This window comes from Monomorium pharaonis, chromosome 8, assembly GCF_013373865.1.
Source record: "Monomorium pharaonis isolate MP-MQ-018 chromosome 8, ASM1337386v2, whole genome shotgun sequence".
Lineage (NCBI taxonomy): Eukaryota > Metazoa > Arthropoda > Insecta > Hymenoptera > Formicidae > Monomorium > Monomorium pharaonis.
In genome coordinates this window covers 17,620,767-17,644,930 of record NC_050474.1, presented here as the reverse complement: position 1 = coordinate 17,644,930, position 24,164 = coordinate 17,620,767, and the positions used below count along the sequence as shown (strand labels likewise).

At 37.2% G+C, this 24,164-nt stretch overlaps 1 protein-coding gene across 12 annotated transcripts in view; it reads left to right on the top strand.

Annotated features, from left to right (window-relative positions):
- Positions 1 to 24,164, top strand: part of LOC105833865 (nesprin-1) — a 138,787-nt gene that overhangs the window by 87,951 nt on the left and 26,672 nt on the right. For 8 of the 12 annotated variants that reach the window (XM_036290847.1, XM_036290846.1, XM_036290842.1 and 5 more), the window contains 7 exons: positions 50 to 11,536; positions 12,687 to 12,794; positions 14,117 to 14,422; positions 14,954 to 15,088; positions 16,692 to 22,639; positions 22,858 to 23,554; positions 23,650 to 23,949. In XM_036290847.1, coding sequence (XP_036146740.1) covers positions 50 to 11,536; positions 12,687 to 12,794; positions 14,117 to 14,422; positions 14,954 to 15,088; positions 16,692 to 22,639; positions 22,858 to 23,554; positions 23,650 to 23,949 — 18,981 coding nt within the window. The remainder of the gene's footprint in view (positions 1 to 49; positions 11,537 to 12,686; positions 12,795 to 14,116; positions 14,423 to 14,953; positions 15,089 to 16,691; positions 22,640 to 22,857; positions 23,555 to 23,649; positions 23,950 to 24,164) is intronic. The other 4 variants (XM_036290848.1, XM_036290844.1, XM_012675911.3 and 1 more) reach the window with 4 other exon arrangements.

Below are 24,164 nucleotides of genomic sequence, written 5' to 3'. Positions count from 1 at the left end.
ATATGTATTCCATTGCTGTGCCTTGGCTGACATTCCGCTGTGGATAAAGCAGAGCCTGCAGCAACGGATGGAGGATTGGAAGCAACGCAGCAAGACGCTGGTGGATCAGATACACGCGGTGGATCCATACTACGTACCCATCAACGAGTGCCGGTTCGTAGGCCAAGCCTCGTATGCCGATATCGCAGCGGGACGTACCAATAGTCCGAGCTCGAGAAACTGTAGTCCGTATAGACACCAACGAGAAGTCACTCCTCCCATCATGACCGCGCAAGTATTACAATCTAACGTGGTTACGCGAGCTCAAAAGTTGGCTGTGGAACATGCCCCTTCGTTGGAGGCACAGGTCTCAAAGACGCAAGCTCTTCCGGAGAAAGATGCAGACGTGAACAAATTGAAATCGCAGCCGCGAACTGAGACACGCGTGCAAACGACAGACGATCGGGGCGCGGAAGAATGTCGGCAAACTGTTCCCGAGGTCGTCGTCGTGTCGCCTGCGCCACGTCGAGGACGATCGCCCACGCGCAAAACAAACAACTCCAGAGTGAAAGAGCCAAGGGCGACAGCGCATCGGAAAGGAGATGAAACTGACGGACGCGACGACCTTCGACCTGACGCGAGTTCAAAGCAGGAAGCACAAGCGGAGCAGCCCGCGAGGAGCACTTTAGCGCCGCGTGAAGAACGAAGAGGACGTTCGCCCAGTCCCATGTGGGTGCCCGGTTCCACCTCCTATGCCGATATCCTTCGCGGATGCTCACAGGCGACGGCGCAAGACGTCAACGCAGCCTCTGCGCAGCTGCCACCCGCGCAAAAAATGGTTTCCCTATCCGGCGAGTCACGACGCGGTCGAGCCGAAGTTCCTCGCGCGGAGCAAGTTACATTCGCGATGAGTGCCGACAAGTCACAACAAATCGTGGAGGTTCAGCCGGTCGTACCGACGCAAGAGGTACAGGTGGAAGACGTGCGAATCGCGGAGACGACTTACTGTCAACCCCCTGAAATTTCCACGGAGGACAACGCGGAGGATCAAAGCTACGCTGAATCTGAACCGACCAGTTGGACTGACGAGGCCCTGCAGGATTACAACATGCTGCAACACGTGGAGCCGTACGAGAACGTTCCGAGACAGCCGCAATCGCAGACGGAGGTCTACGATTACATGATACCGGAAACTATGCCGGAACTGGTAGGTTTCATCGGGTCTCATCTCGGAACGTATCCAGTGAGCGCGTACGTTTACGCGCCACCCGGTCATCATCAGCAAATGCAGCAAATTAATCCAATGAGCTTGGATCCTTACAATAGTGGCTCCTTGGCTTACGCGCCGGAACACTACGTCACGCAAACTGCGTATATTTCGGCGCCGGATATTTATCAACAAACGCAGCCGATGCAGCAGCCCGTTAACGAGACGCATGAGAACATGAGACGCGCAACCGCGACCTTGATGGAGAAACCCGTCGAGGTGCCAGTAGTTAAACAACCTGAGGTTTCCAAAGACGCGATCGCGACTAAATCTGTTGATCAGCCAAAGCCTGTAAATGTCTCAGATGTAGAAACTTCTACAACGAGCAAAGCAGAAGGAAGGAATACGTCGTTGAACAATGCGGAAGTCAAAGGACAAACTTTCTCGTATGCGCAAATACTTTCGCAAGGACTCAATCCACGTGTCACTTCGATACGCGTCAGCGAATCGCCAGCCGCGAGTTACCACGATAAGGAGCGTTCTATTTCGCCAAAAGAATCAGTCGAGTTATCATTCTGCAAATTATCGTCGTTGCAGGAATCAAAACCCGAGCGAGATTTGCAATCGTTCGCGGATACGTCAGAGCAAGCTAGACAATCCAAAGAGAACGATTGGGATACAATGAAGAAACGAGAAGTCAGAAAGAGGGAACATCAATCGAATGACAAAACTAGGCAAACGGATGAGAAAAAATCTCGCAAACCTATCGATAAACCGAAAGAGAAACAAAAGCAAGAAAAATTAACTCTGCTGAAGCAATTGGTGGAAACACAAGACGAACCAGTTTCCAATGAAACTATCGACAGCCCAGCGCAAAAGGAGGACAAACCAGTGCAGCAAAAAAGGTCAGCCATTGATTTAGATGCAGCAGATCTATCGCAAGAAAAGAAACGTAAGCAAAAGAAAAAGAAAATAGATAAGTCAGTAAAAGATGAAATTGACAAAGCCCTTAAAGAGATTGAAGATATGGATAAACAGAAAACGAAGTCTCAGAAAGACAAGCCAAAAGAGCAAAATAAGGAACAAAACAAACCTCGAGATTCTATTAATGAACCCATGGAAAAATATAAAGATGACGATGATAGAAAACAAAACAAATCTGCCGAGAAGCCCAGAAAATCAGGAAAATCTAAAGAAGCAAGAATAAAAGAAACCACGGAACATGTCACATTGTCAAAACAAACTAAAGCAAGCGATCAAAGTATTTTAAAAGATAACACGGAAGATAAAAAAGATATGAAAGACGCGAAAGTCTCTAAAAATGAAGAGGAAGTAAAAGATACTTCTAAGGAAATGTTAAAAAATGAATTTCAAATCGACAACAATATTTGTACTAATTTTGACAAGCCTGACAATACAATAAAATGTAAAAATAAAACTGATAAGAATACGAAGGCTAAAGAACAAAGAAAAGAAATTTCTAAAAATAAACTTCAAGATCAATCGGACGTTTTAAGCAATGAGAGAAAGGATCAAACAAATATTGTCAATGAAAACAACAAAACCGAGACTGTAAAATTATCAGCCATTCAAAATATCGAGTTGGGAAATGTAAATGAAATGACAAAAATTGAAAGTACAAAAAAACATAAAGATTCATTTAAAAACGAAAAGAACAAAACAAAGTCATCAAAAGAGTCGAAACTGGAAACTGAGGACAGTAATATGAATCAGGAAAAACTTGAGATCAGTAAAGAAAAAAATGATGATAAGTCTTTGGAATTAATTAATAAATCATTGAGTGAACGTGAAATAAAAGATCTTGATCCAAAGGCGCTTGATATTATAAAAGTCGTTACCGAGGTAAACGAAAACACGAAGAATAAAACTAATTCTCGAAAGAAAGATAAAGCCTCTAAAAGTAAAATAAAATCTAAGGCCGCAATTGATACATCATCAATTTCGACAACTAAAGCTTTAGATGAAATTGAAATAAACGGTAAAATAAATGATATCAAAAAGGACGAAACTAAAGCTGCAGAAACAGCAGCGACAATTCAGGAAACTTCAAAAGAAGTCGTGCCATTGCCTGAGACTGTTCAGCAAATAGCACAAGAAATTGTACAAATTGATATTACGTATAAAAACGATAAAACATATGATACAGCTGGAGTTAAAGAATTGACAGAAGACAAAGAAGCAGAGCACCAAATAAATGCTAAATTAGAAGCAGAAAACTTTACAAAAGAAAATTTCGAAACTACAGTAAATGAAAGAGAAACTATTGTTAGTAACAGTAAAATGATTGATAAAGAAATTGAAAACCGAGAAGTAGAAAAACAAACAAAAACAATGAAACAGAAAAAATCCGAAAAGGCGAAACTTAATAAAATTCAAGATAAAGGTAAAAGAAAAGAAGATAGTAATGAAACATCACCATTTATGGAAAATAAATCTGGCGGAAAGAAAGACCTTAACATCGAATCTTTAATTGCACCTATGATAGAAACTGAAAAACAATCCGTAGAAGAAACAAACCTGGTTGAGCAACGTATATCAGTGTCTAATAACAGTTGCTTAATTCAATCAAAAGTAGACACCGAAAATAACTACGGCGCTAAAATAGACGAAGGAGAAGATATAGCACTCGGTCAAGTTAATAAACGCGCGCCAGAAACTGTTCCTAAAAGTAAGAAAAAGGGCAAATCGAAAGACAAGGCTGTCATTCGATCGATGCACGATATAAAATTGCCGGAAGGCTCTAATTTAAATAATGTGGTTGAGACTGCAGCATCTGTAATCGTAGAATTAGGTGAATCTATTAAGCTTACCGAAGATGATAAACCAGAAGCAGCTTCAACTTTGGCTGAAAAACCAACAGTAATGGATTTGGCAATTTCTACAGCACCTGAAAATGTTGAAACTGTCTCTGTTACTGAAACATTTTCTAAGGAATCTCAAGTTTCTTCAGAAATAAATTATACCACTACGGATGTTGAAGAAAAATGTCAGAATACTACAAACGGGAAACTGGATCACGAAGCAATTGTTAAAAACGAAGATATTAAAACCGACGACAATAAAAATTCTTTAATGAAAGAGGATATTGAAAAACCAAAGGATATACCTAAAGAAAAGACGTCGAAACGCACGAAGAGAAAAGAACGCCAAATTCCTAAGCACATAGCTGAGCAAACAAAACAATCTTCCTCCTTTCATGATAAGCTTCAAGAAGAGATCGTTTTCAAGGATAATTCAGGGAAGAAAGAAACTTTGAAGCTTACAACCAGTTCGAAAGAAGAAAAGCTTAGTGAAAATCTATCTCCTCTTGCGAAAATTGATAATATTGATATCGAAAAGACGCAAGAGTCATCGAAAAAGGCTGAGGCTGAAATTAAATTTGGTTCTAAAGTTTCGAATGATTCAATCGACGAAGCTCAAATACACGAAAAACTCGTAGACGAAATGCATACTGATAACCTGGAATATGAGCAACCGTCTTTGACGGGGAAGGCTCTGATTATAGAGAAAACGGTTACGACCGTAACAACCACCACCAGCGTTCCAGGATTGGTAAAAGTCAAGCCATCCAATGTTAAATCTGTCAAGTCGGTAGAGATCATAGAAAACATACCCCTTCCCAAAATCGTAAGTTCCAAAGTTACCGAGTTGATCACTTTGCGTCCTGAAACCGTTGAGGCTAGTCTTACTACTACTTATGCTAGGGTACCGAATGATTCTCTCGCTAGTAGTTATTCGGTGCAATCGGATCAGGCAGCGATTTCTCAGGAAGTAGGCTCAACTTCCGCGATTTCTACCGAGAACATCGTGATATCCGACGAATCCGCTCTGTTCGGTAGCGTGAAAGATAGGAGAAGGGTTTGTTCGAACATTTCAGAGAGTCGCGATGTGTCAAGAAAGTACCCATCGATAATTACTGCACCCGAAAGGGGAGAACATATTGCTCAATTAGATAACACGGAAGGTTTGGGAGATCAATTAGAAGTTCCTAAAGAGAAATGCGAAAATGATAACATAGAGAAAGACAACGCTATTACGACAACGACGTTAGGAATTGTAACCGTTGACACTATTTCACAAAATGACAATATTCTAGAAAATCAGAGTATTGATAGTTCAGTTAAAAATGATAATACTGTAGTAAGTGATGAAACTAGTCAAGTTGACGCACATATTTTTTCAATGAAGGAGAAGGATAAATGTATAAATGGAAATAAAGTCAGTAGTGTCGATACAATAGAGAAGAATCAGGAAAAAGTGGCGGATGAAAAAGTAGAGTTTGTGATAAAGCGTGAAAGCGAATGCCTAATTAACGAAGGAATATTCGAAAGCATAAAAATAAAGAAGGAAATAGTGCCTGAATATTTATTAGATCTTATTAAACCTTATGCCATGGACCGCCATGCTTACAATAATGCAGAAAGTAATTTTTACCGTTATTTCAAAGTCGTCAAAGTAGTAAAAGAACCACAACTACCTGCTATTTCGACAAGATCGGAGAGTGTAGAAAGAATTATACAAGAATCGATAATGAAACCTATTAAATCGGCGAGTCAAGAAATGTGTGAAGTAGATAACAGAAGACATGCTCTTATGACAGAGGCGCCAAAGTATCCGATCATGAGTTTTAACAAATTTGAATCGGATTGGGTTAAAACGAAATTTATCCCTGAAAAATCAGTATCTGTCTCGTCTGATAATTCTGAAACATCTACAAAAACTGCGATGGAAAAAGAGAAACAAATTATTGAAGGAAAAGAAACAATAAATGTAGCGTCTGATTTTGCAGAAGATAATACTGCGATTAATACAGATAAGAAACTTAAAACAATTGAAACAGATGATAGTGAAAATAAAGATGAGAAATGCGATTTACAGCAATCTGTACGCTTAGTTTCCGATGATTCGTGGATGTATATTTTAGATGAACCAATGATAATTGAGGATAATCTTGACGATTCAATTAATTCAGAAGAAAACGCAATTGATGAAACCGTAAATAAAGAACTGATAAATGTCGAAAGCCAGGGTCAAATAGATGGAGTACAGGTAAAAAAAGATTTATTAAGCGCCAGTTTTGAAGTTTTAGAAGTTCCATTGTGCACAAAATCAGTTGAAGAAAATCAGGAACCGGCTACGTTAGTTAGCACATCTGTTAACATGCCATTTACTGATATAACAAATTTAGTTAATACTACGAGTGATTCAATATCACAAATAATTACTGAATTAAATTATGTCATCGTTGAATTACCTACGAAAGAAATCGATGACAATCAGTCAACAGATACTGAACCAATAACAGATGTAAATATTGCAGACAAAACTGTTATGAAAAATGATGTTGAAATCGAGCAAGAAACTAAAGCAAGGCCAGAAAAAATACCATCTGTACACTTAGAATCTGATGATGCTTGGATGGCTCTTCTTGAGGAACAAATTATAATTGATGATTTTGATGAGCTGGAAACAGAAAAAGAGGATGAAAAAATAGAAGGAACGATTGAAAGGAAAGAAGCTGAACAACAAATCGGTGAAAAAGAAAACGAAAAAAATGAATCAGTAATTGAAAAACACGAAAATAAAGTTGAACAGAAAGAACCGATTATTGAACAACAAAATGAACAAATTGAAAAAGAAATGACAACGGCAGGAGAAAAAATTGAAACGGAAGAATTGAAGACTGAAGCTCTAAATAATACATCTCTAGCCAAAATTGCTATAAAAGATGAATATCATACTATCATAAAAGATATTCAAAATGAAACTTTGACAGATGAAAAACAAAGCGACAGAACGAAAAATCAATCGAAGAAAAAGAAAGAATCGAAACATGATAAAATCATGAAAACTAAAGCGAAAACTAAAAGTTTAAAAAAACAAAGTGACATAACAGAGATTAAAACAAACATTGTTGGAGATGATTTGCCATTATTACAAAGTAATTTAGAAGAACATAAAAAATTGGAAAACAAAAGTGATTTAAAAATAAAAGAAGCAGAAGAATCTTTGAGAGCGGATGAACAACAGAGTGCATTGCATAAAGATAATTTAAAATCAAAACTGTTAGACGAATCAGTATCGAAATCAAAATCGCAAGATACGATTGATGAAGAATATGAGAAGCCATTATCAAAACATGAAGAACGCAAATCGAAATCTGACAAGAAATCCAAAAAACAAAACAAAAAATCTGAGAATACTTTAAAAGAGAAATCAGCAAGAGTAAAACGTGAAGATAACATAAAGAAAGATGACAATATTGAACTTTCTAAAGCAACAGAAAGCGAATCTGAAATATCATCAATTGTGCAAAAACAACAGGAATCAAAAGATGACGTTAAATACGACACTCGATTGAATCCGAACGCCAAATCATGGGCAGCCATTGTTGGTACAAGAGGTACAATGGAAACAACAGTCGTTTCAAAAGATGAATCTTTGAATACTCAAACACCCGTTGTTATTCCTCAAGATACAAGCGACAGTGTTACGAATGTGAATCAACCGCAAGTATCGAGTGTGCATGATTCATGTGAAATACCTTCAAAAGCAGAAACGCCTACGGCGCATTCGCCGTCATTAGAAAGTCAAATTAGCAAAATCGAGGAATTAAAGACAACAATGACAGACGAAACTGTCAAACCGATAACAGAAAAATCCAATGTACCGTTGAAACAGCTTAAAGAGAGTAACAAATCTTACGCGGAAGTCACAGCGTCTTCTCAAAGAATTTCTCCTCAGACTTCTCAAGAAGAAACGTGTTCGATTAAACCTGTTCCACTAAAGAATGACCATTTAACGGTTGATGTAAAAATGTCGATTTCAGACGAAGTACACGAAGATGTTGGTACAGAGAAGTCGCACAGTCCAATAGAGGAGGATAATAAACAAGATGAAATGGTAGTGCAGCAATCTTCTGACCACCAAACGGTTGATCCAAACCTTGTTTCTCAAGAAGAATTAATTCCATGGGTAGAAGAAGTGGAAAAAGAAACATTGGTCGCTTCAACCATCTCTGTTAATTCTAACAATATGAAAGAAAATGAAACATATGCAAAAGCGGAAAACACATGGGCTGCAATAGTTGGTAAAAAATCTGCAGAAACGGCGGAAGTTAATGATATTATTAATCCCGAGTTAAATCTTTCTAAATCGGAACAGGTTCCAACGCAAGTTCAAATTTATGTGGAGGAGGCTCCTAAACAGGAACCTATAGAGAATTTAGTTCAAGTGGACGAACAAGGTTTTATAGAATTCGTTAATCGAAAGGAGTTACGGTCCAGACGTTCTAGATCGCGCTCAAGAAGTGCTAGGCGAGATTACAAACACGCGATTGCAGAAACGTCAAATTCGGTTAGCAATGAGGAAATTAAAACACCAGATGTAAAATCTGAAAGTGGTAAAGATGTTAAAGTCAAGGAGGATATTGAACAAGCTGTACAGAAACATGATGAACAGAAAACGGTTGACAAGAGTGACGAATTGGCACAGGTTATTAAAGAAGAAAATGTCAAACCATCTAAAAAGGCACATACTTCTAAAAGCATCGATAAAGACAAGCAGAAAAATGATTTGAGTGAAGAAAGAAGTAAAAGCAAGCTTGCGGATGATGATAAGAGCAATATTATTCAAGGAACAAAACCCGTGTCAGACGGAACGTTTAAAAATAAAAAGAATAAGTCGAAGAATAAATCCGGTAAAGATCCTGTAAAACAACAGATTGAAGTCAAAGAACAAAATATAAAAGATATAAGGCAAACCGAAAAATCAAAAGAGGATAAAAAATCTGCAAATGAAAATGAAACAGAATGTAATGGGATTCAATCAGCAAATATTAAAAATCAGTCAGTAAAAGAAACACAGTTAAGTAAAGATACAGAACATGCTCTAGAGGATAAATGCAAAGATGTGAAAACACTTCCGGTTATGGAACAAGCCAGTGCTACTAAATCTAAAAAGAAGAAAAATAAAATAGGAAAACTCGCGAATGAACAAATGAGTAAAAACGTTTCTGACATAGACAAAAAGATAGCTGGAGATTTGAAAACAGAATCCTCAGTGGAGTCAAAAATAGATGATAAAGTACAAATAAAACTCGAGGAAGTAATTATTACAGATACATTATGTAATGTACCTATACATGCTGAAAATGAAGAAAATCCAATAGAAAATATTAAACAGGACATAACTGGTGAAATTACAGAACAAGAAAATATTGAACGAAAGACTACAGTTAACGAATCAGAAGATGCAAAGACATGTAAAGAATCTCATTTAGAAAAGGTGGAAGAAAATGTAGTGGAAGAAAAAGAAATTCCTAAACTCACAAAAGCGGAAAAACGAAAACAGAAGAAAAAAACAAAAATAATCCAAAACAAATCCACTGATTTATCGGATGATATAAATGTCGTTAAAAATATAGAAATTGAAGAAACGATTAAAGTAACAGAAGGAATAATTCCAAATACAGCAGCATCAAAAGACGATAAAATAGACAATGAATTGATAACTGAAACACAGTCTGTACAAATAAAAGAAATTGAGCAGTCTTCGGAAAAATCTGAGGTTGAAAATAAAACCCCACTCTCGCAAATAACTTCGATCAAAGACAAACAGAAAGTTAAAAGCAAATCCAAATCAAAGAAAGAAAAACGACAAAAAGATGATGAACCTAACGCTCAAAATTTGACAACGACACTTACTGACTCTAAGGAAATCGAAACGGTATCCGCTGCAGAAAACAATGAGACCATAAATTTGTCTAAAGACATAGTAGAACGCGATATTATGCAGAAAGAAAATGTCAAAGATCAGGTATTAGATAACGAAGTGACTGAAATTTCACAGTCTCCAAAAGACATAATTGACGAGAACGATTTCTCTGTTGCCTCTGAAATAATTAAGCAAGAAGATGTTATAGAATCCAAAGAAAATGTCTCTGAAACCGAAGCACCCGTTAGTAACATTACTTTGACAGAAAAAATTGAGTTACCTCAAAGAGAGGCGTCGCATCATGACCCTGATGACACTTTGAAACTGAACGATACTACAATTACCAATGATATCACAAAGGTCGAGTCGGTGGAGGTATTAGATAAAACAGATAAATCTATTGATGAAATAAAAATGGACACGTCCATTCCAATTAATAACGTCTGCGTACAAGAAGAGCCACCGTGTGCCACTACCAATGCGATTATAAAACATTCTCCACCGTTAGGCAATGATATCACAAAGGTCGAGTCGGTGGAGGTATCAGATAAAACAGATAATTCTATTGATGAAATAAAAATGGACACGTCCATTCCAATTAATAACGTCTGCGTACAAGAAGAGCCACCGTGTGCCACTACCAATGCGATTATAAAACATTCTCCACCGTCAGACAAATTGTCCTCCACCGTGCAACAATCCTTCGATGACGAAGACAAATTGAAGCGCGTCGCAAGTATCGAACAAGACAATGACGTTTCGGTCGAGCCGTCTAAACCCAAAGTACAATTCTATATAGCAGACGAGATCTTAGTTCTAAGTCCCGAACGGCGGAAGTGCGTTCCGTCCCTCCTGCAGGAACAGCCTGCAGCCGACTTGTGCAGCTCACGTTTCCTGTCCATCGACGATGGCTTTTGGCCCGACAAACGACTCTATCACGAAGCCGAGCGTGATCATTTCGAGAGTCTAGCCTTATACAAGAGTCTCTCGGACGACAGTAAACGTGATTCCGATGATCGTCATCGCCCCCGCGATCACGACGATGACAATTCGGGTGGCGGTGGTAGCGGCGGTGGCAGTAGGTCACGGGATTCTTGTGGAAATTCGCGTTCCCTTCTGGGCGCACCCCAGACGGAGCGTATGGTAGCCGATCTACCTGGTGGCATGTGTAGCTGGAGCGATTATAGCACGTACCTATCGAGCGAGAGCGAGCGGACGATGGATCATAGTCTCCCACTCGGAACGAACGAGGTTCCAACATTCGATTCGGGTTTATCTTTGGATGACTCGTTGCCGAGCGATGTCCAGTCATCATCTCCCGTGTCGTCCCCTCCCTCCCATGACCCGCAGACCGAGTCGCGTGTGGAGTCTCTCGCAGATGCCGAAATAACTCTAAAGGAATGCCCTACTGACTCTTCTTCGAGTAACTTCCAAAGTCCCGATCATCCTAGCACTTGCACCACGTCGTCGACCTTTGCCCATCTTCGTCCACAATCCAAACTGCATTTAGGTGAGGAGAAGAGGGAGGGATCCGTGCAACGGTGCAGCCCGAACGGGGAGGTGGAGAGAGAAACGACTAAAGGCGAGGCTGAAAGAAGGATACGCAGGATCCAGGTGCGATCACCGTCACGGCCAGTGTTCGGTCTTGTTCTAGTCGAATTTGAACCAAGCCCGCTGCCATATGTATATATACATGTATATGTATATGTACTTGTTGTATTTAGTTATCTGAATTGTCTGCCACTGGTTTTTCGCTCTCTCTGTCTCTCGTTTTTGTAAAACGACTACGTTTTCTTTTTCTTGTTCGACTGAACTGAGCCCAATGTATGCGATTTCTTGTGCCGTCGATTACAGCTCGTGCATACATAAACATATCGTTGTCGCTTCTCTCCCTGTTATTGATGTTATCGAATTATTATTATAACACTGTTCTAATTTCTCATCTAATAAAACATTTTATTCTTTTATCGCTATATATAACTTGTGTACATACAAAGTTAATTACTAGATTACTATATTCTTGTCATTTGTATGAAGTAGCGATAACATTTGTGTATCTTCCTTTTGTAAAAGATAATTTTGTACTGCATGCTTATTCCGCTTCCAAATATGTGCTTTTTATGTGTTATATTTATATGTGTGTGATATTTATTAAATAGCTTTTATATTGAGCGTATTTTAGAAGTTATTTTTTATTACATTAATATATATAGTATATAGCTTGTAATATTGAAAATTGAAAACATACGATATTATAAGCGTGAAGTATGAATTATTGACAAAATAATTCACGCAAAATAATCGATATAATTATCAGTAACTCATAAAAGATAAAAGTTATTTTTATAATAAATGCAAAATAGTTCCTGAATCTTTTCTACTTTTGGTTGCTGGCAACTTTACGTGACAGGTCTTTGCATTCAAGTTGTTTAGGGAGGTATCCCTCAAAGTTTATTAATAATTTGTTGAAAATTAATAATTTGCATGATGAGAATTTATCTCTCCATACATAGCAAGTGTTTGTATATATTTGTATAACAGATATTGAAGGAGCTGTCCTCATCAATGTGCTTTCATTGTATTTTGCAGTGTGCCATTTTGTAATGTCAGATAACATCTTTCTTTACAGGTTTTTAAGAGTTTTCAGTTAATAAAATTAATATACAGCGTGAAAAACTGATTGGATTCCGTCGTGTGCACGGCATGAAGTAGAAAGAAATTTCGTGGTTGACGATGAAATTGTTAACAATTATTTGTGTTTTAGGATGTCGAAGAAGGCCTCGCTTCTCTACAAGCAAGACTTTCAAATCTCGAAAAAACGATGGCTTACTTGCCCCGAGACAGCATAGAATCTATGCTTTCATCTCTTATGGTAAGAATGCAAAATAAAATATATAAAAATTTATAGATATAATTATTAAATTTTTACTGAAATTAAAATTAATAAAAAAATAAGAAAAGTAAAAAATTTTTATCAAGTTTGTATTATTATCTTTGTCAGTTATTTTTATCAGGTCTGGATAGGTTAATAACTTTTAAAAGTTATTTTAAAGTTAATAATTTTTAATGTTAATTTAGCTATATTAAAAGTTATCAAGAAACTAATTTAGTTAAAAAAATTAAAATAAAAATTAATTGAATTAAATATTGATAAATTATAGAAGAAAAATAACAATTAGTTATTTTGGATGCACCAAATTTAAAATACAAAATATACGGGTGATGTGAGTCAGCGCGGAAATTAAGGCGCAAATGAAACTAAAATTTCATGTCACGTGTCAACTTTTAATTAAATCAAAGGCATCAAATAACATTTAAAATATATAAAGATGACAAAACGTAAACGCATTATCTATATAAATAAAGATAAAACTGTACGCGTTTCGGCTTATTTTTAAAGTCATTATCAACGGAATATAAATATATTTAACATGACGGAGCAACAATTTAAGATAAAACTGTACATGTTTCGACTTACTTTTAAAGTCAGTATCAACGGAATATAAATATGTTTAGCATGACAGAGCAACAACCCATGAAAAAATGATTTAGATATAATTATATATGACGTCATATACAATTATATATATAATTATATATAATTTATATATATTTGTATATATTTTTATATATAGACTCCATTGTTCTTGCCCGGTTATATCTGAAGAACTGCAAATGCTTTATATGATTATATATATAGTCATATCTGATTGTATCTATTGAAGTTGAGTGATCATATATAGATATATATATAGTCATATAAAGTCATATATAATTTTATATACGAAAGAACAAGAACAACGGAGTCTATATATAAATTATATATAAATTATATATGGGGCCCATATATAATTTATATACAATTATATATGCTGGTATATATAAATCATATATAATTATATATAATTGTATATGACGTCATATATAATTATATCTAAATCATTTTTTCATGGGTAATTTAAAGCCTGTTGCAAAATTAGTAAGTTATGGTTTATGTATTTAAAATATAACTAGCTGAAATTAAAAAAAATTACTAAAATTAACTAAATTAAGTTAAAAATTACTTTAATTTTTTAATTTTATTAACTTTTAACTTTAACGAGATATTATCTGAATATTGTTGTACAAAAAATATATTGGAAAAGTTCGATTGTTTTATTATAAAATTTGAAAGATTCTTTCTATCTGCTTTAGGCTGTATTGACGGAACTTCGGACTTACGACGAAGAAGCTACACAACTTCAAAAACAATTACATGAAATTCCTGCCGACATTGAGTCACAAAAGCTCTTAGTTGCTTTAACGGGAATTCATACGCACGTTACTTCTCTTCTCGATCAAGCAGAACAAGGAAAAGTGACCCTCGAACAGGCACGAGCCAGCCGAGAGAAGCGCAGTCAAGAAATTCATACTTATAAATTATTCCTCGAGGAGACAGATGCTTGGCTAAGAAACGTCGCGTCAAAATTATCTGAGCAACATTCATTTAATACCAACAAGGTCTGTTTTTAATATAAACTTTTATTAGAAGATATTTGAAGAAATGTTAATGTTTACTATGTTAGATCGATTATTTTGGGGACTTTTATGTTTGAAAATTATGTATACTCTTTAAATCTAAATCAGTGGATGTACACTGATTTGTAGACACTTATAACTGTAATAATCAGTGAATATTTATTGTCTTTCAGTAATTTTCATTTCAGAATTAGTGTATATAGTCACTGAAAGATCAGTGTATTTATTTCACTTTGATAATTAATAAATGATTATAAGTATATCATTGAAAGTCAGTATATTTCCACTGAGTTTTCACTGATTGTGATTTAGAGAGTAAGCAACAATCTTAAAAATTTTTTAAAAACCTTTTTTATTTAATACGACACTCTTCTAAAAGTGATTAAATATTAAAAAAAGATTAAAGCCCATATTTTTATAAATTATCAGTTAATTTAATTGCATTATATAATACGTTATTTCGTTTAATATCAAAATAATACCGATTCTTCATTTTTTTGTTGCAATGGACAGGCTTTGCAGAAAGAATTAACGAGTCGCGTACAACAAGTCTCAGAACTCGAACCGTTGCCAGAAGTTAGTGCGCTAGCGATAGCGCTAAAGGAAGCTCTCTTGGACGTAATTAATCGTCTTCAACGAAAGCAGCAGGTATCCAACGCTTACCAGAGCTCGGGGGCTTTCGCAAATATCACTACTCTTCATGGTGCCTCGGTCGCTTAAAATAGCATTATAAACAACTCGGAAAATTAATCTCAAGCTTGTCAAAATTTATTATTGCAGTTATTACAAAGCTGACAAGCTTCGTAGAGTAAATTTAAAATTATAGGGGAGAAACACAGGCCATTAATGGACATTTGTATGCGAAAGTAATAGAGTTTCCGGATGAAAACATCGTGAATCTGTATTAAAACTATTATTTTTATCTCTTACCTAAGTAAGGATCTGAAATAGTGCGTTTAGATTTGAATAGTCATTCCGGAAACAACGTATAATATTCAATTATTAGATGATGATGAACGCTTTGTAATAAGCGATAATGAAAAACGTAACTGTCGGCAATAGACATTCTTCGGCTTAAATAAATCTTTCTTTGCATGCTTATACAGACATAAATCGTTCAATTGCACGAAACATTTTGGGAATATTTTTTTCGTTTTTTTTTTCTTCACCGTCGTCGCTACAAACACATGCGCTTTTCATCATGCACATTGTTTCATTATAGATATCACGCATTATACATTATTTTTTAGTTAACACTGTATATTATTTGTATTATGTGAATATTATGTATTTTCGTTTATCTTTAAGGTGATGGATGTAATATAGGTATTGCATGTAATTAAGGAATGTTAATACATTGCTGTAATATTTCATGTAATTAAAGAAAATTCTCTCATTAATACCTGTCCTTGTTCCTTTTATTCTATGTCGTCAAACATTATGTAATATCAATCATATTGCATATTTAGCCCAACGTGAATAATATTGTAAATAATAATAGCGCGTGAATAATATTATAAACAATAATTTGCAAGTATATATATATGTATATGTATATGTATATGTATATGTATATGTATATGTATATGTATACCACATACTGATCAAATGACTGATCAATGATAAGACTAAATTTTTAAGAAACGTGTGTTTAAATATATTTTGTATTTATATTATTTTTATTTATATTATTTATATTATAGTATTTATATTATTTATATTATTTTTATTAAAAATATAAATCGTTCAATTGCAACATGTGTCAATAATTAGTAAAAATTAATTTTACTTATTATTATATAAAATATTTTATATTTATATTGTATTACAATAAAAATTCTTCATACATTATAGTTTAAAGTTATAAGTACTTTTATTATCGCAAGCTGTAGCATGTTGTAAATGGCTTCTCACAAAAACTAGATAGAAGTATCTAAATAGAAGTGTCATCAGAAACATTATATATTACTACACAAATTATTATTATTCATTTATTCTTTACTAATTAAATAAAATTAATAAATTTTAAGTTTAAGTACCATCTCACTTTTTGTTTTGATTGTTTAACAAAGAAAATTAAACTTAGTGTCCCTTGTTCACGATTAAAATGATTAATATCAATTCTAAGTAAATGCAATAATACTAGTTTGAAATGTATATGTAGAAATACATATATTTAGATAAACATTCAAACTATAATGCTCTAAATATATGTCAGTATAATATTTCAAGAAAATTATTGTCCTCGTAGGAGATATGTGATGAGGAAGCTCAGGCTGACGACGAATCGACAGAGAGAGACAATGCTACTCTGGATGAGGCACCCTCAATTCATTCCTCAGTAGAAGGCAGTTCGCCGTCTTTGGCTGATGTTTCCTTACAGACAGGTCAAAGTTTATTAATCGACGACGTTGTCGAGAGAAAGGCACAACTTACAAAACAGACATCTACAACGCAAATGCCGTCGTCAATCACGTGCCACTCTCTCACGACACAAACGTCGCAAGAACTATTACCAAGCGAGAGTGCTCAAACGCAGGAAGCCATAAAGGTTCTAAAGACTACAACGGATGATCACGATGTAATCGAGATAGCTACGAAGTACATACCATCTAGTTCTAGTCAAGAGATAGCGCGGGACCAACAATCCAGCATTCTGCCCAGTGAAGACATCATTGTTGATATGAAGTACCAAGATGCAAAGAAGACCGACAGCGCGACGAGTGAGCTGAACATTGTCCACGTCGCGCCGCAGTCTTTCGAGACGGTCCTAGTCGAACCAGATGACGTCACCACCGAAGTGGTCGTCGATGCCGACGGCACGAAGAGGATTATCGTAAGGAAATTACGACGTACCACAGTCACGAGCAGGCAAACCACACAACAACGTGTATCCACTTTGTCGACGGCGCTCGGAGACGGACCGCCGATGATGCAAGCTTTCTCGGAGGCTGCGATGAGAGATCAACAGGTCACTATGACCAGGACAAGACCGGATGGCACCATCGAGACCACGACAAGGCAGATTTATGGCGGCAAAGTCACTACGGGCGCACCCGCTGAAGGTATCAGTGTGGAGGAATATGAATCCGAACCTTGTTACACACGCATGGTGACGCAAGGTCAGATAGGAGATATTAGCTACCAGCCAATCGAGGAGGAAATACTGATGGAGGGCGGTGAATATCAAACGAAGACGTCAAGCGTTCATGCTGTGGTACAACAAGTTACGAGGCGAGTGATCAAGCGAACGCGCAAAATCATTCGAAAAGTTACTATCGTAGATGGCAAGGAGACCATTACCGAAGAGGTAATTGAAGAGCCTGAAGAAGTAGAGATAGATGAGCAAGATATACCGCACATCAGTATCAACGTAGTTAAGAACGAGGATCAAAAGACCATAATCCCGGCGGAACAGACAATTGAGCAGCGGGAAGCGACAATACCAATGAAATCTTATGCCTCCCAAACTTCGATGCAAGGACCATTCTTTGGGCCATTTGCTAAAGATATAACGAACGCATATCAAGATAAAGCAAAGGAGATCACAAAAACTTCGATTGTCGAAAAGAATAACGTCATGGAAACTAAAACATTAGATATTGAAGACTGTAAAAAGGAAACTGCATTATTAGAAGAACCCGGTGCTACAGTGCTTACTTTTTCGAAAGAACGCGTATCACAAGAAGAAAATTTGGCTAGTATTCAAGCTGATAAAGGTACTTCTACTGTACAAAGTGAAGAAAATGTAGTACGAAAAGAAATTAAATTGCAAACGGTAGATAAACAAGAATATGAGCATTTCCCTACTAAGGTAAATGGCATAGGTATACTTGCAGTCGATAATCAAGCATTGATTGATGCTGAACGATCTGCCGTTTTACAGACTCCCGTCGAAGATGTTTATGTTACAACGGTACAATCGGAATCTGTAAAATCTCCATTAGAGCTGGCCGTAACAGATGATGAACCGGTGGTCACCAAGGCTACTTGTAAGTCTGACGATGCACCAATAAAGAGCGAAACACTCAGTATTGAGCTAGAAAATGGCACGGTAGAAGTAGAGACGCACCATGGTGGTAGCAGCACTGTAGAAGCTAATAAAGATATCATTGTATCAAATATTGTTGTGTTAGAGGAAGAGCACGGAGAAGAAGAACCAGAAAGAAACACATTGCTCGAATCGTTCAAGGAAGTTACCACGTTAACATCACTTCAAAAATCAGAGTCTGGATCGATTGTTTTAACGAGTAATTTAGACATTTCCGAACCTGAAAACGCGGATAAAACTACTACTAGATTTAAAAATGTAGAAATATTTTCCAGAGAACAAATGTCATCAGAATTGTTCACAAGTGAAGATAAAGACAATTCTAAAGATGAAGCACTCAAATCAGAGTACAAACCAATGTTCCAGAAAGTTGAAATATCTTTGTCAGTGCGTAAAGAAGACAAGGAAGTGGAGCCATTTGTCTCTATCAAAACTCAAGCAGAACGGCCCGAAATTGCCCCGTATAGTATTGTTAAAGAAGATGTAGATATTAGTCTACCAGCGGACAAGGAAACAACGGAAGTGATACACGATAAAATTGTGCAAACCACCGCCTTTCTCACAGCTGACAAAGAAACGGAAACTTTACAATTATGTACCGCAGAAAAAGAAGTTGATGTTCACATCAAATCGCCAGAAAAAAGTAAATCCGATACAAGTCACAAAAGTAGGAAAAAGAAACGGCATAAAGATAAATCAGAGTCGTTGGAAAAGCCTGTAGAAACAGAATCCAGTACTTCCGTTACTACATCTATTGCTGAATCTATGGAAATTAATATTCCGTTATCTGATTCGTCTAAACATGCTAGTGAGCAGCCGCAGCCGGATGTTGCAGAGATTATTACGTCCATCACCGAATCTTCTTTAAGTTTAGACGACGATGTGGCAAAGAATGAATATCAACCGGATGATAAAACTATGGATGAATTGTCAATTGCGCCAGAAGATGAAGATGGTATAAAAAAGAAAAGAAAAAAGAAAAAGAAGCAGAAGGTTCGACTTCGAGGTGAAGATTTGACACACATGCCTAAGACTAGCAGTGATGATGCGGCATTCACGGATAGCCTTCCATTAGATATTTTAAGAACAAAAGAGGTGGTTGCAGAGAATGAAACAAAAGAAGATATCATAACAGAAAAAGATGATAAAATAACGGAAGAGGAAAAGATAAAAGAAAAAGAGGTAACAAAACCAGAGGATAAGGCAAAAGAAACTGAAATTGAAATAATACAACAGGAAAGTAAACGTAAAGGTGTGTTAGGTGACGCAAATACTCAAACGGCTATAGAAACATGTGATGTATCCACTTCACTCACTCCAAAAGCAGAGGAGGAAAGTCTTTCTACGTTTATGCAAACTTCTCCTGAACCGATACCGCTTACTTTAGAAGAAGAGGTACAAACAGCTAAAACTGAAGAGATACATATTGAAACGCAAACGTTTTTAGAACCCGGTCTTGACTTTAGCACGCAGACTGTTGCAGAAGAAATTCCGGAAGTTGAAGATTCAGGTGTGCAAACTATGACACCTACGACGACGCCAATGGAAGAGTTCGCTGTTCAAACTAGTCCAATAGAGGATACCACTTCCGTTATTGCAGTGGAAACGGAAGATTCTCAAGCACAAACGACTGGAATTGATGTTTACTCTACGGAAATGCAAACTTCACCAGTTGAATTATCTCAAATGATAGTAACTGAAACTCAAACAACAATAAATACAGTGATGGAAGTTGAACAACAGACTACCCCACCACCCGTGGCAGAAAAAGTTATAGTGCACGAAACATCTATTCAAACGACTGGGGGGATGTCAGAATCTCTCGATAAAGACATGCAAACAAGTGCTCCGATTACTCCAGAACCAGACGTATTGCATACAGATACACAAACAATCACACCGTTAGAAGTTCCTGCTGAAGCAAAAGAAACACAAACGACACCTAAAGAGAGTCCTCGAAAGGTGGAGTTGCAGGAATCTGAAATGCAAACAAAATCGCCCGAACCTACCAAAGAGATTACGATGCAAACGAGTCCAACTATTGATCTAGAACCTATCCAAATGAGCGAAAAATCTGCTCAAACAATCGAAGAAATAAAACAGACTACTGAGGGACAATCACAAACGTCACAGACTAGTCCGAAGAAAACTGTAACCTTTGACAGTTCAGTGCAGATCAAGGCAGAAGAATTGATACCGCAAATCGAAGAGAGTATACAAAATATTCCCGAAGTATGTGAAGTCAGCGCACAAACATCACCAAAAGAAGAGAAACATCCAGTTGAGATGACGTCAGTATCTCAACAGACAACACATGTTCCAACTCAAATTGTTAAGTTGTCTGAGGAAGATTTTAAGATAGGAATAGTTGAAAAGGAAGACCTACACAAAATGTCCGTTCCAGTGGAAACAGCTATATTAAAAGAGACGAAGAAAGAAGAGAAAGTAACGTCTATAGATTTAGTAAAAACTCCAGCAGCACCTGATGTACAAGTACCAGAAATTATGAAACATTTAGAAGAGGTAAGAGAAAAGGAAATTGTAAATAAGCTGATACCAGAGATTCCTACAACGGTTCCTGAAAATATCGAACAGATGGAAACATCCATCGAAAATAAAACGAAAGACATACGTCTTGAAATATCTATGATGGAAGATCGTCCAAAACTATTAGAGACTATTGCAAAGACAAAAGAATCGGCACCATCTTTCATATCAGAAAAAGATACTACTTCGGATACGTCATTTGAAATTCACGTTCAGGCGACTATAGAACTATCTGCCAGTGACACACTCGATAGTGTTGCATCTGGTAGCAAAGAAACGACCGATACTTCGCAAGATACTACAATTGCAGAAGATCTTAATAATGACACAGGTGTCACGGAGCAGGACAATAAAGCGGGAAAACGGCAAAAAAGAAAGAGAAAGCATAAGACTATGGAGATTATTCTACCGAGTAAAGACAAGCCAGAGTTTAAATCCGTATCTGGGCAATCCATAGAATCCCAAGATACTGACATGAAACAATCTTACTGCGATGTTGTTAAACAGCATACAAACATTCCCGAAGAAGGCATTCGGGAAACACTCTTAAATATTTCAACTACCTCGGAAGCAGTATCTGTATCGACGAGCGATCAATTTGCGATTGACTCGACGAGTCACAACATTCCAGAACCAACAGTACCTGAAGTAGCAACAGTACGAAAGCCATTTGTGCTTAATAAAGCAACGGTGGAACCATTATTGATGTCGGATCAGCAAAAACTGTCCGGAATCACATCTACGCAATCGTCGCCCGAGCCAATGGACACCACTGAAGAACCATTGACGCCCATAGAAATCGAACAACCTATTCTGAGTAAGGAATATATTCAACCATTCCGGACGGAGATCAAAACGTATGCCGAAGCAATATCAGAAGAAACACCTGCTGTATCATCCGAAACATATGAAAAGAAAGAAGCGCAATTGTGGAAAGAACCTGTCACTAAAGTGTCGTCTCCTCAAGCCTCATCCGCGACTTTTCTTCTGAAGGAATCTTTAGGATATAGCGCCAAACCGCAACATCAAGGAATGCAAACGATGCAAGCTGCTAAAATAATAACTGACCGGGTGAAGAATCTGCAGAATAGCAACGAATCGAGTCATTTAGGTAACATTTTGCATATCGCACATCTGGAAGAAGTTACCACGGAGAGACTCGCGGAAGAACGTTCATCGGATGTTCGCCGGGAACTGTCGCAACTAAGAAATGCTGTTCAAGAGAACGATGTGATAGTTGTCGAGGAAACTCTCGTTACCGTCGTCGAAACGATTTCGACTTGGCTGGAAACCATTGAATACCGAATCTTTCTGAACAGAGAATGTCCAACTGGGCCTTCTCACGACGACACTAGAACGTTCGTTGAATTAAAAGATGAGGTGAATCACGTAGAAGAGAGTATCCGCGAGCTCGATAACATTTGGAAGCAATTGGAGCCGAAATATCCGAAAGAGGAACGAGAGAAGCTACGAGAATGTGTGGATGCCCTCGAGAGTCAGGTGAAGATTATCGGGGATGTTGCTACCGATGAAGAGAAACTCACTAATAGACAACTCGCAAAATGGGATGAATTTCTAAATGGCATTAATAACGTGTACAGGTGAGATATTAAATTTTAATAAACATTGATAGCAATTTGTTAAATTAATCTTTGTAATGTATTTTTCCGTATACATATTTTATCAAATCTAGAAATAAAAATGTAGAAGTGGTAAAAAAGTAACATAAAATCAATAACATTTTATTGATCAAAATTGATAAGAAATAAAAAATGAATATGATTTTATAACTTTTTACAATGATTAATTCTTGTTACAGATTAATCGAAGAGCAACGTAAACAGCTCGATCACATAATCGAAAGCGAGTATTCGACACAATGGAAGTTACAAGAGCTCGATAAATTGGAGAACACAAATCGCTGTCACATGTGGAAGACAAGTAGGCTTCTCGACGCCGCTCGCGAATTATTGCGCGATCATCCTGGCAAGATTATACCCGAAGAAACCTACGCCGCGCACGAGATGACGAAAATCATTGAACATGGTATATGTATCGAACGGGAGCGTCTCCTCCAGTTGCTCGCTTTAGCCGAAGAATACGAACAAACTCTACAGGAATTTGCACAAATTATCGAAATTGCTGAAAATTTGCTGGACAGTCCGATATCCGCGGTAAGTCTGGAACATCTTCAGGAGGAGATGCAAAAGCACAGAAAGTTTTTCGTCAATCTGAACCACTGCCGTGCGATTCTCGAGTCGCTGGAAGGCAATCTGGACTCTGAGACCAGAGCTAAACACTCCGGTTTGCACGAGGAACTGCACAGCAAGGCGACGGCGTTGCTCGATCAGGCAGCATCACGAGCGCAACAAATGGCCTTGGCCGCATCACGATGGACGCTGCTCGAACAGAGCGTAAAGGAAGAAAGGGGATGGCTCCAGGTCGCGCATCAACGAGTTCCTGATCTTCAAACGGTGACTTCGATCGACTATGATCAATACATCTCCTTATATCAAGTTAGTAATTAAAATAATACTATTAATATTTATATTTGGAGGGCAAACATTCTGTAAGCTTAAACTTAACGATTTGTAAACGTGTTACATTTTAGTCTCTATCATCGGATGTGGCGACTCATCATGCACGAATAATTCAACTTCTCAGCATGGCATGTAGCCTCCGTGATCTCATCAATATCGAAGATCCTGAAGACCGATACGGCGAAGCCTTAGAGGTGATCGTGAAGCTACAAGATAATATCGAATCCTCTCTGAAAAGACTGCTAGCCTTTAAGGAGAGTTGGAACAATCAGGAAATGTTAATCAATCGCGTAGAACATTGGATGACAATAACCGAAAAGGAACTCGCCACATTGAGGGATCCGTCAGGAAGTTCTATGCGTCAATTCTGGGTGAGTGTTGTTTTTGAACTTTGTGATGTCTAATTTCTTATAGACATGTTTATAACGCAGTAATTCAACGAAAATATTTGTCGATAAGCTATACTCGCATTTGCATTTAGGTCACGTTTTTCTAACGCATTTGGCCTCGTGCCATAGAAAGCACACATCCTCTCTTCCACGCGAGCTATATTTTTAGCACGATTAAAATTGGAGAACTAATGTCT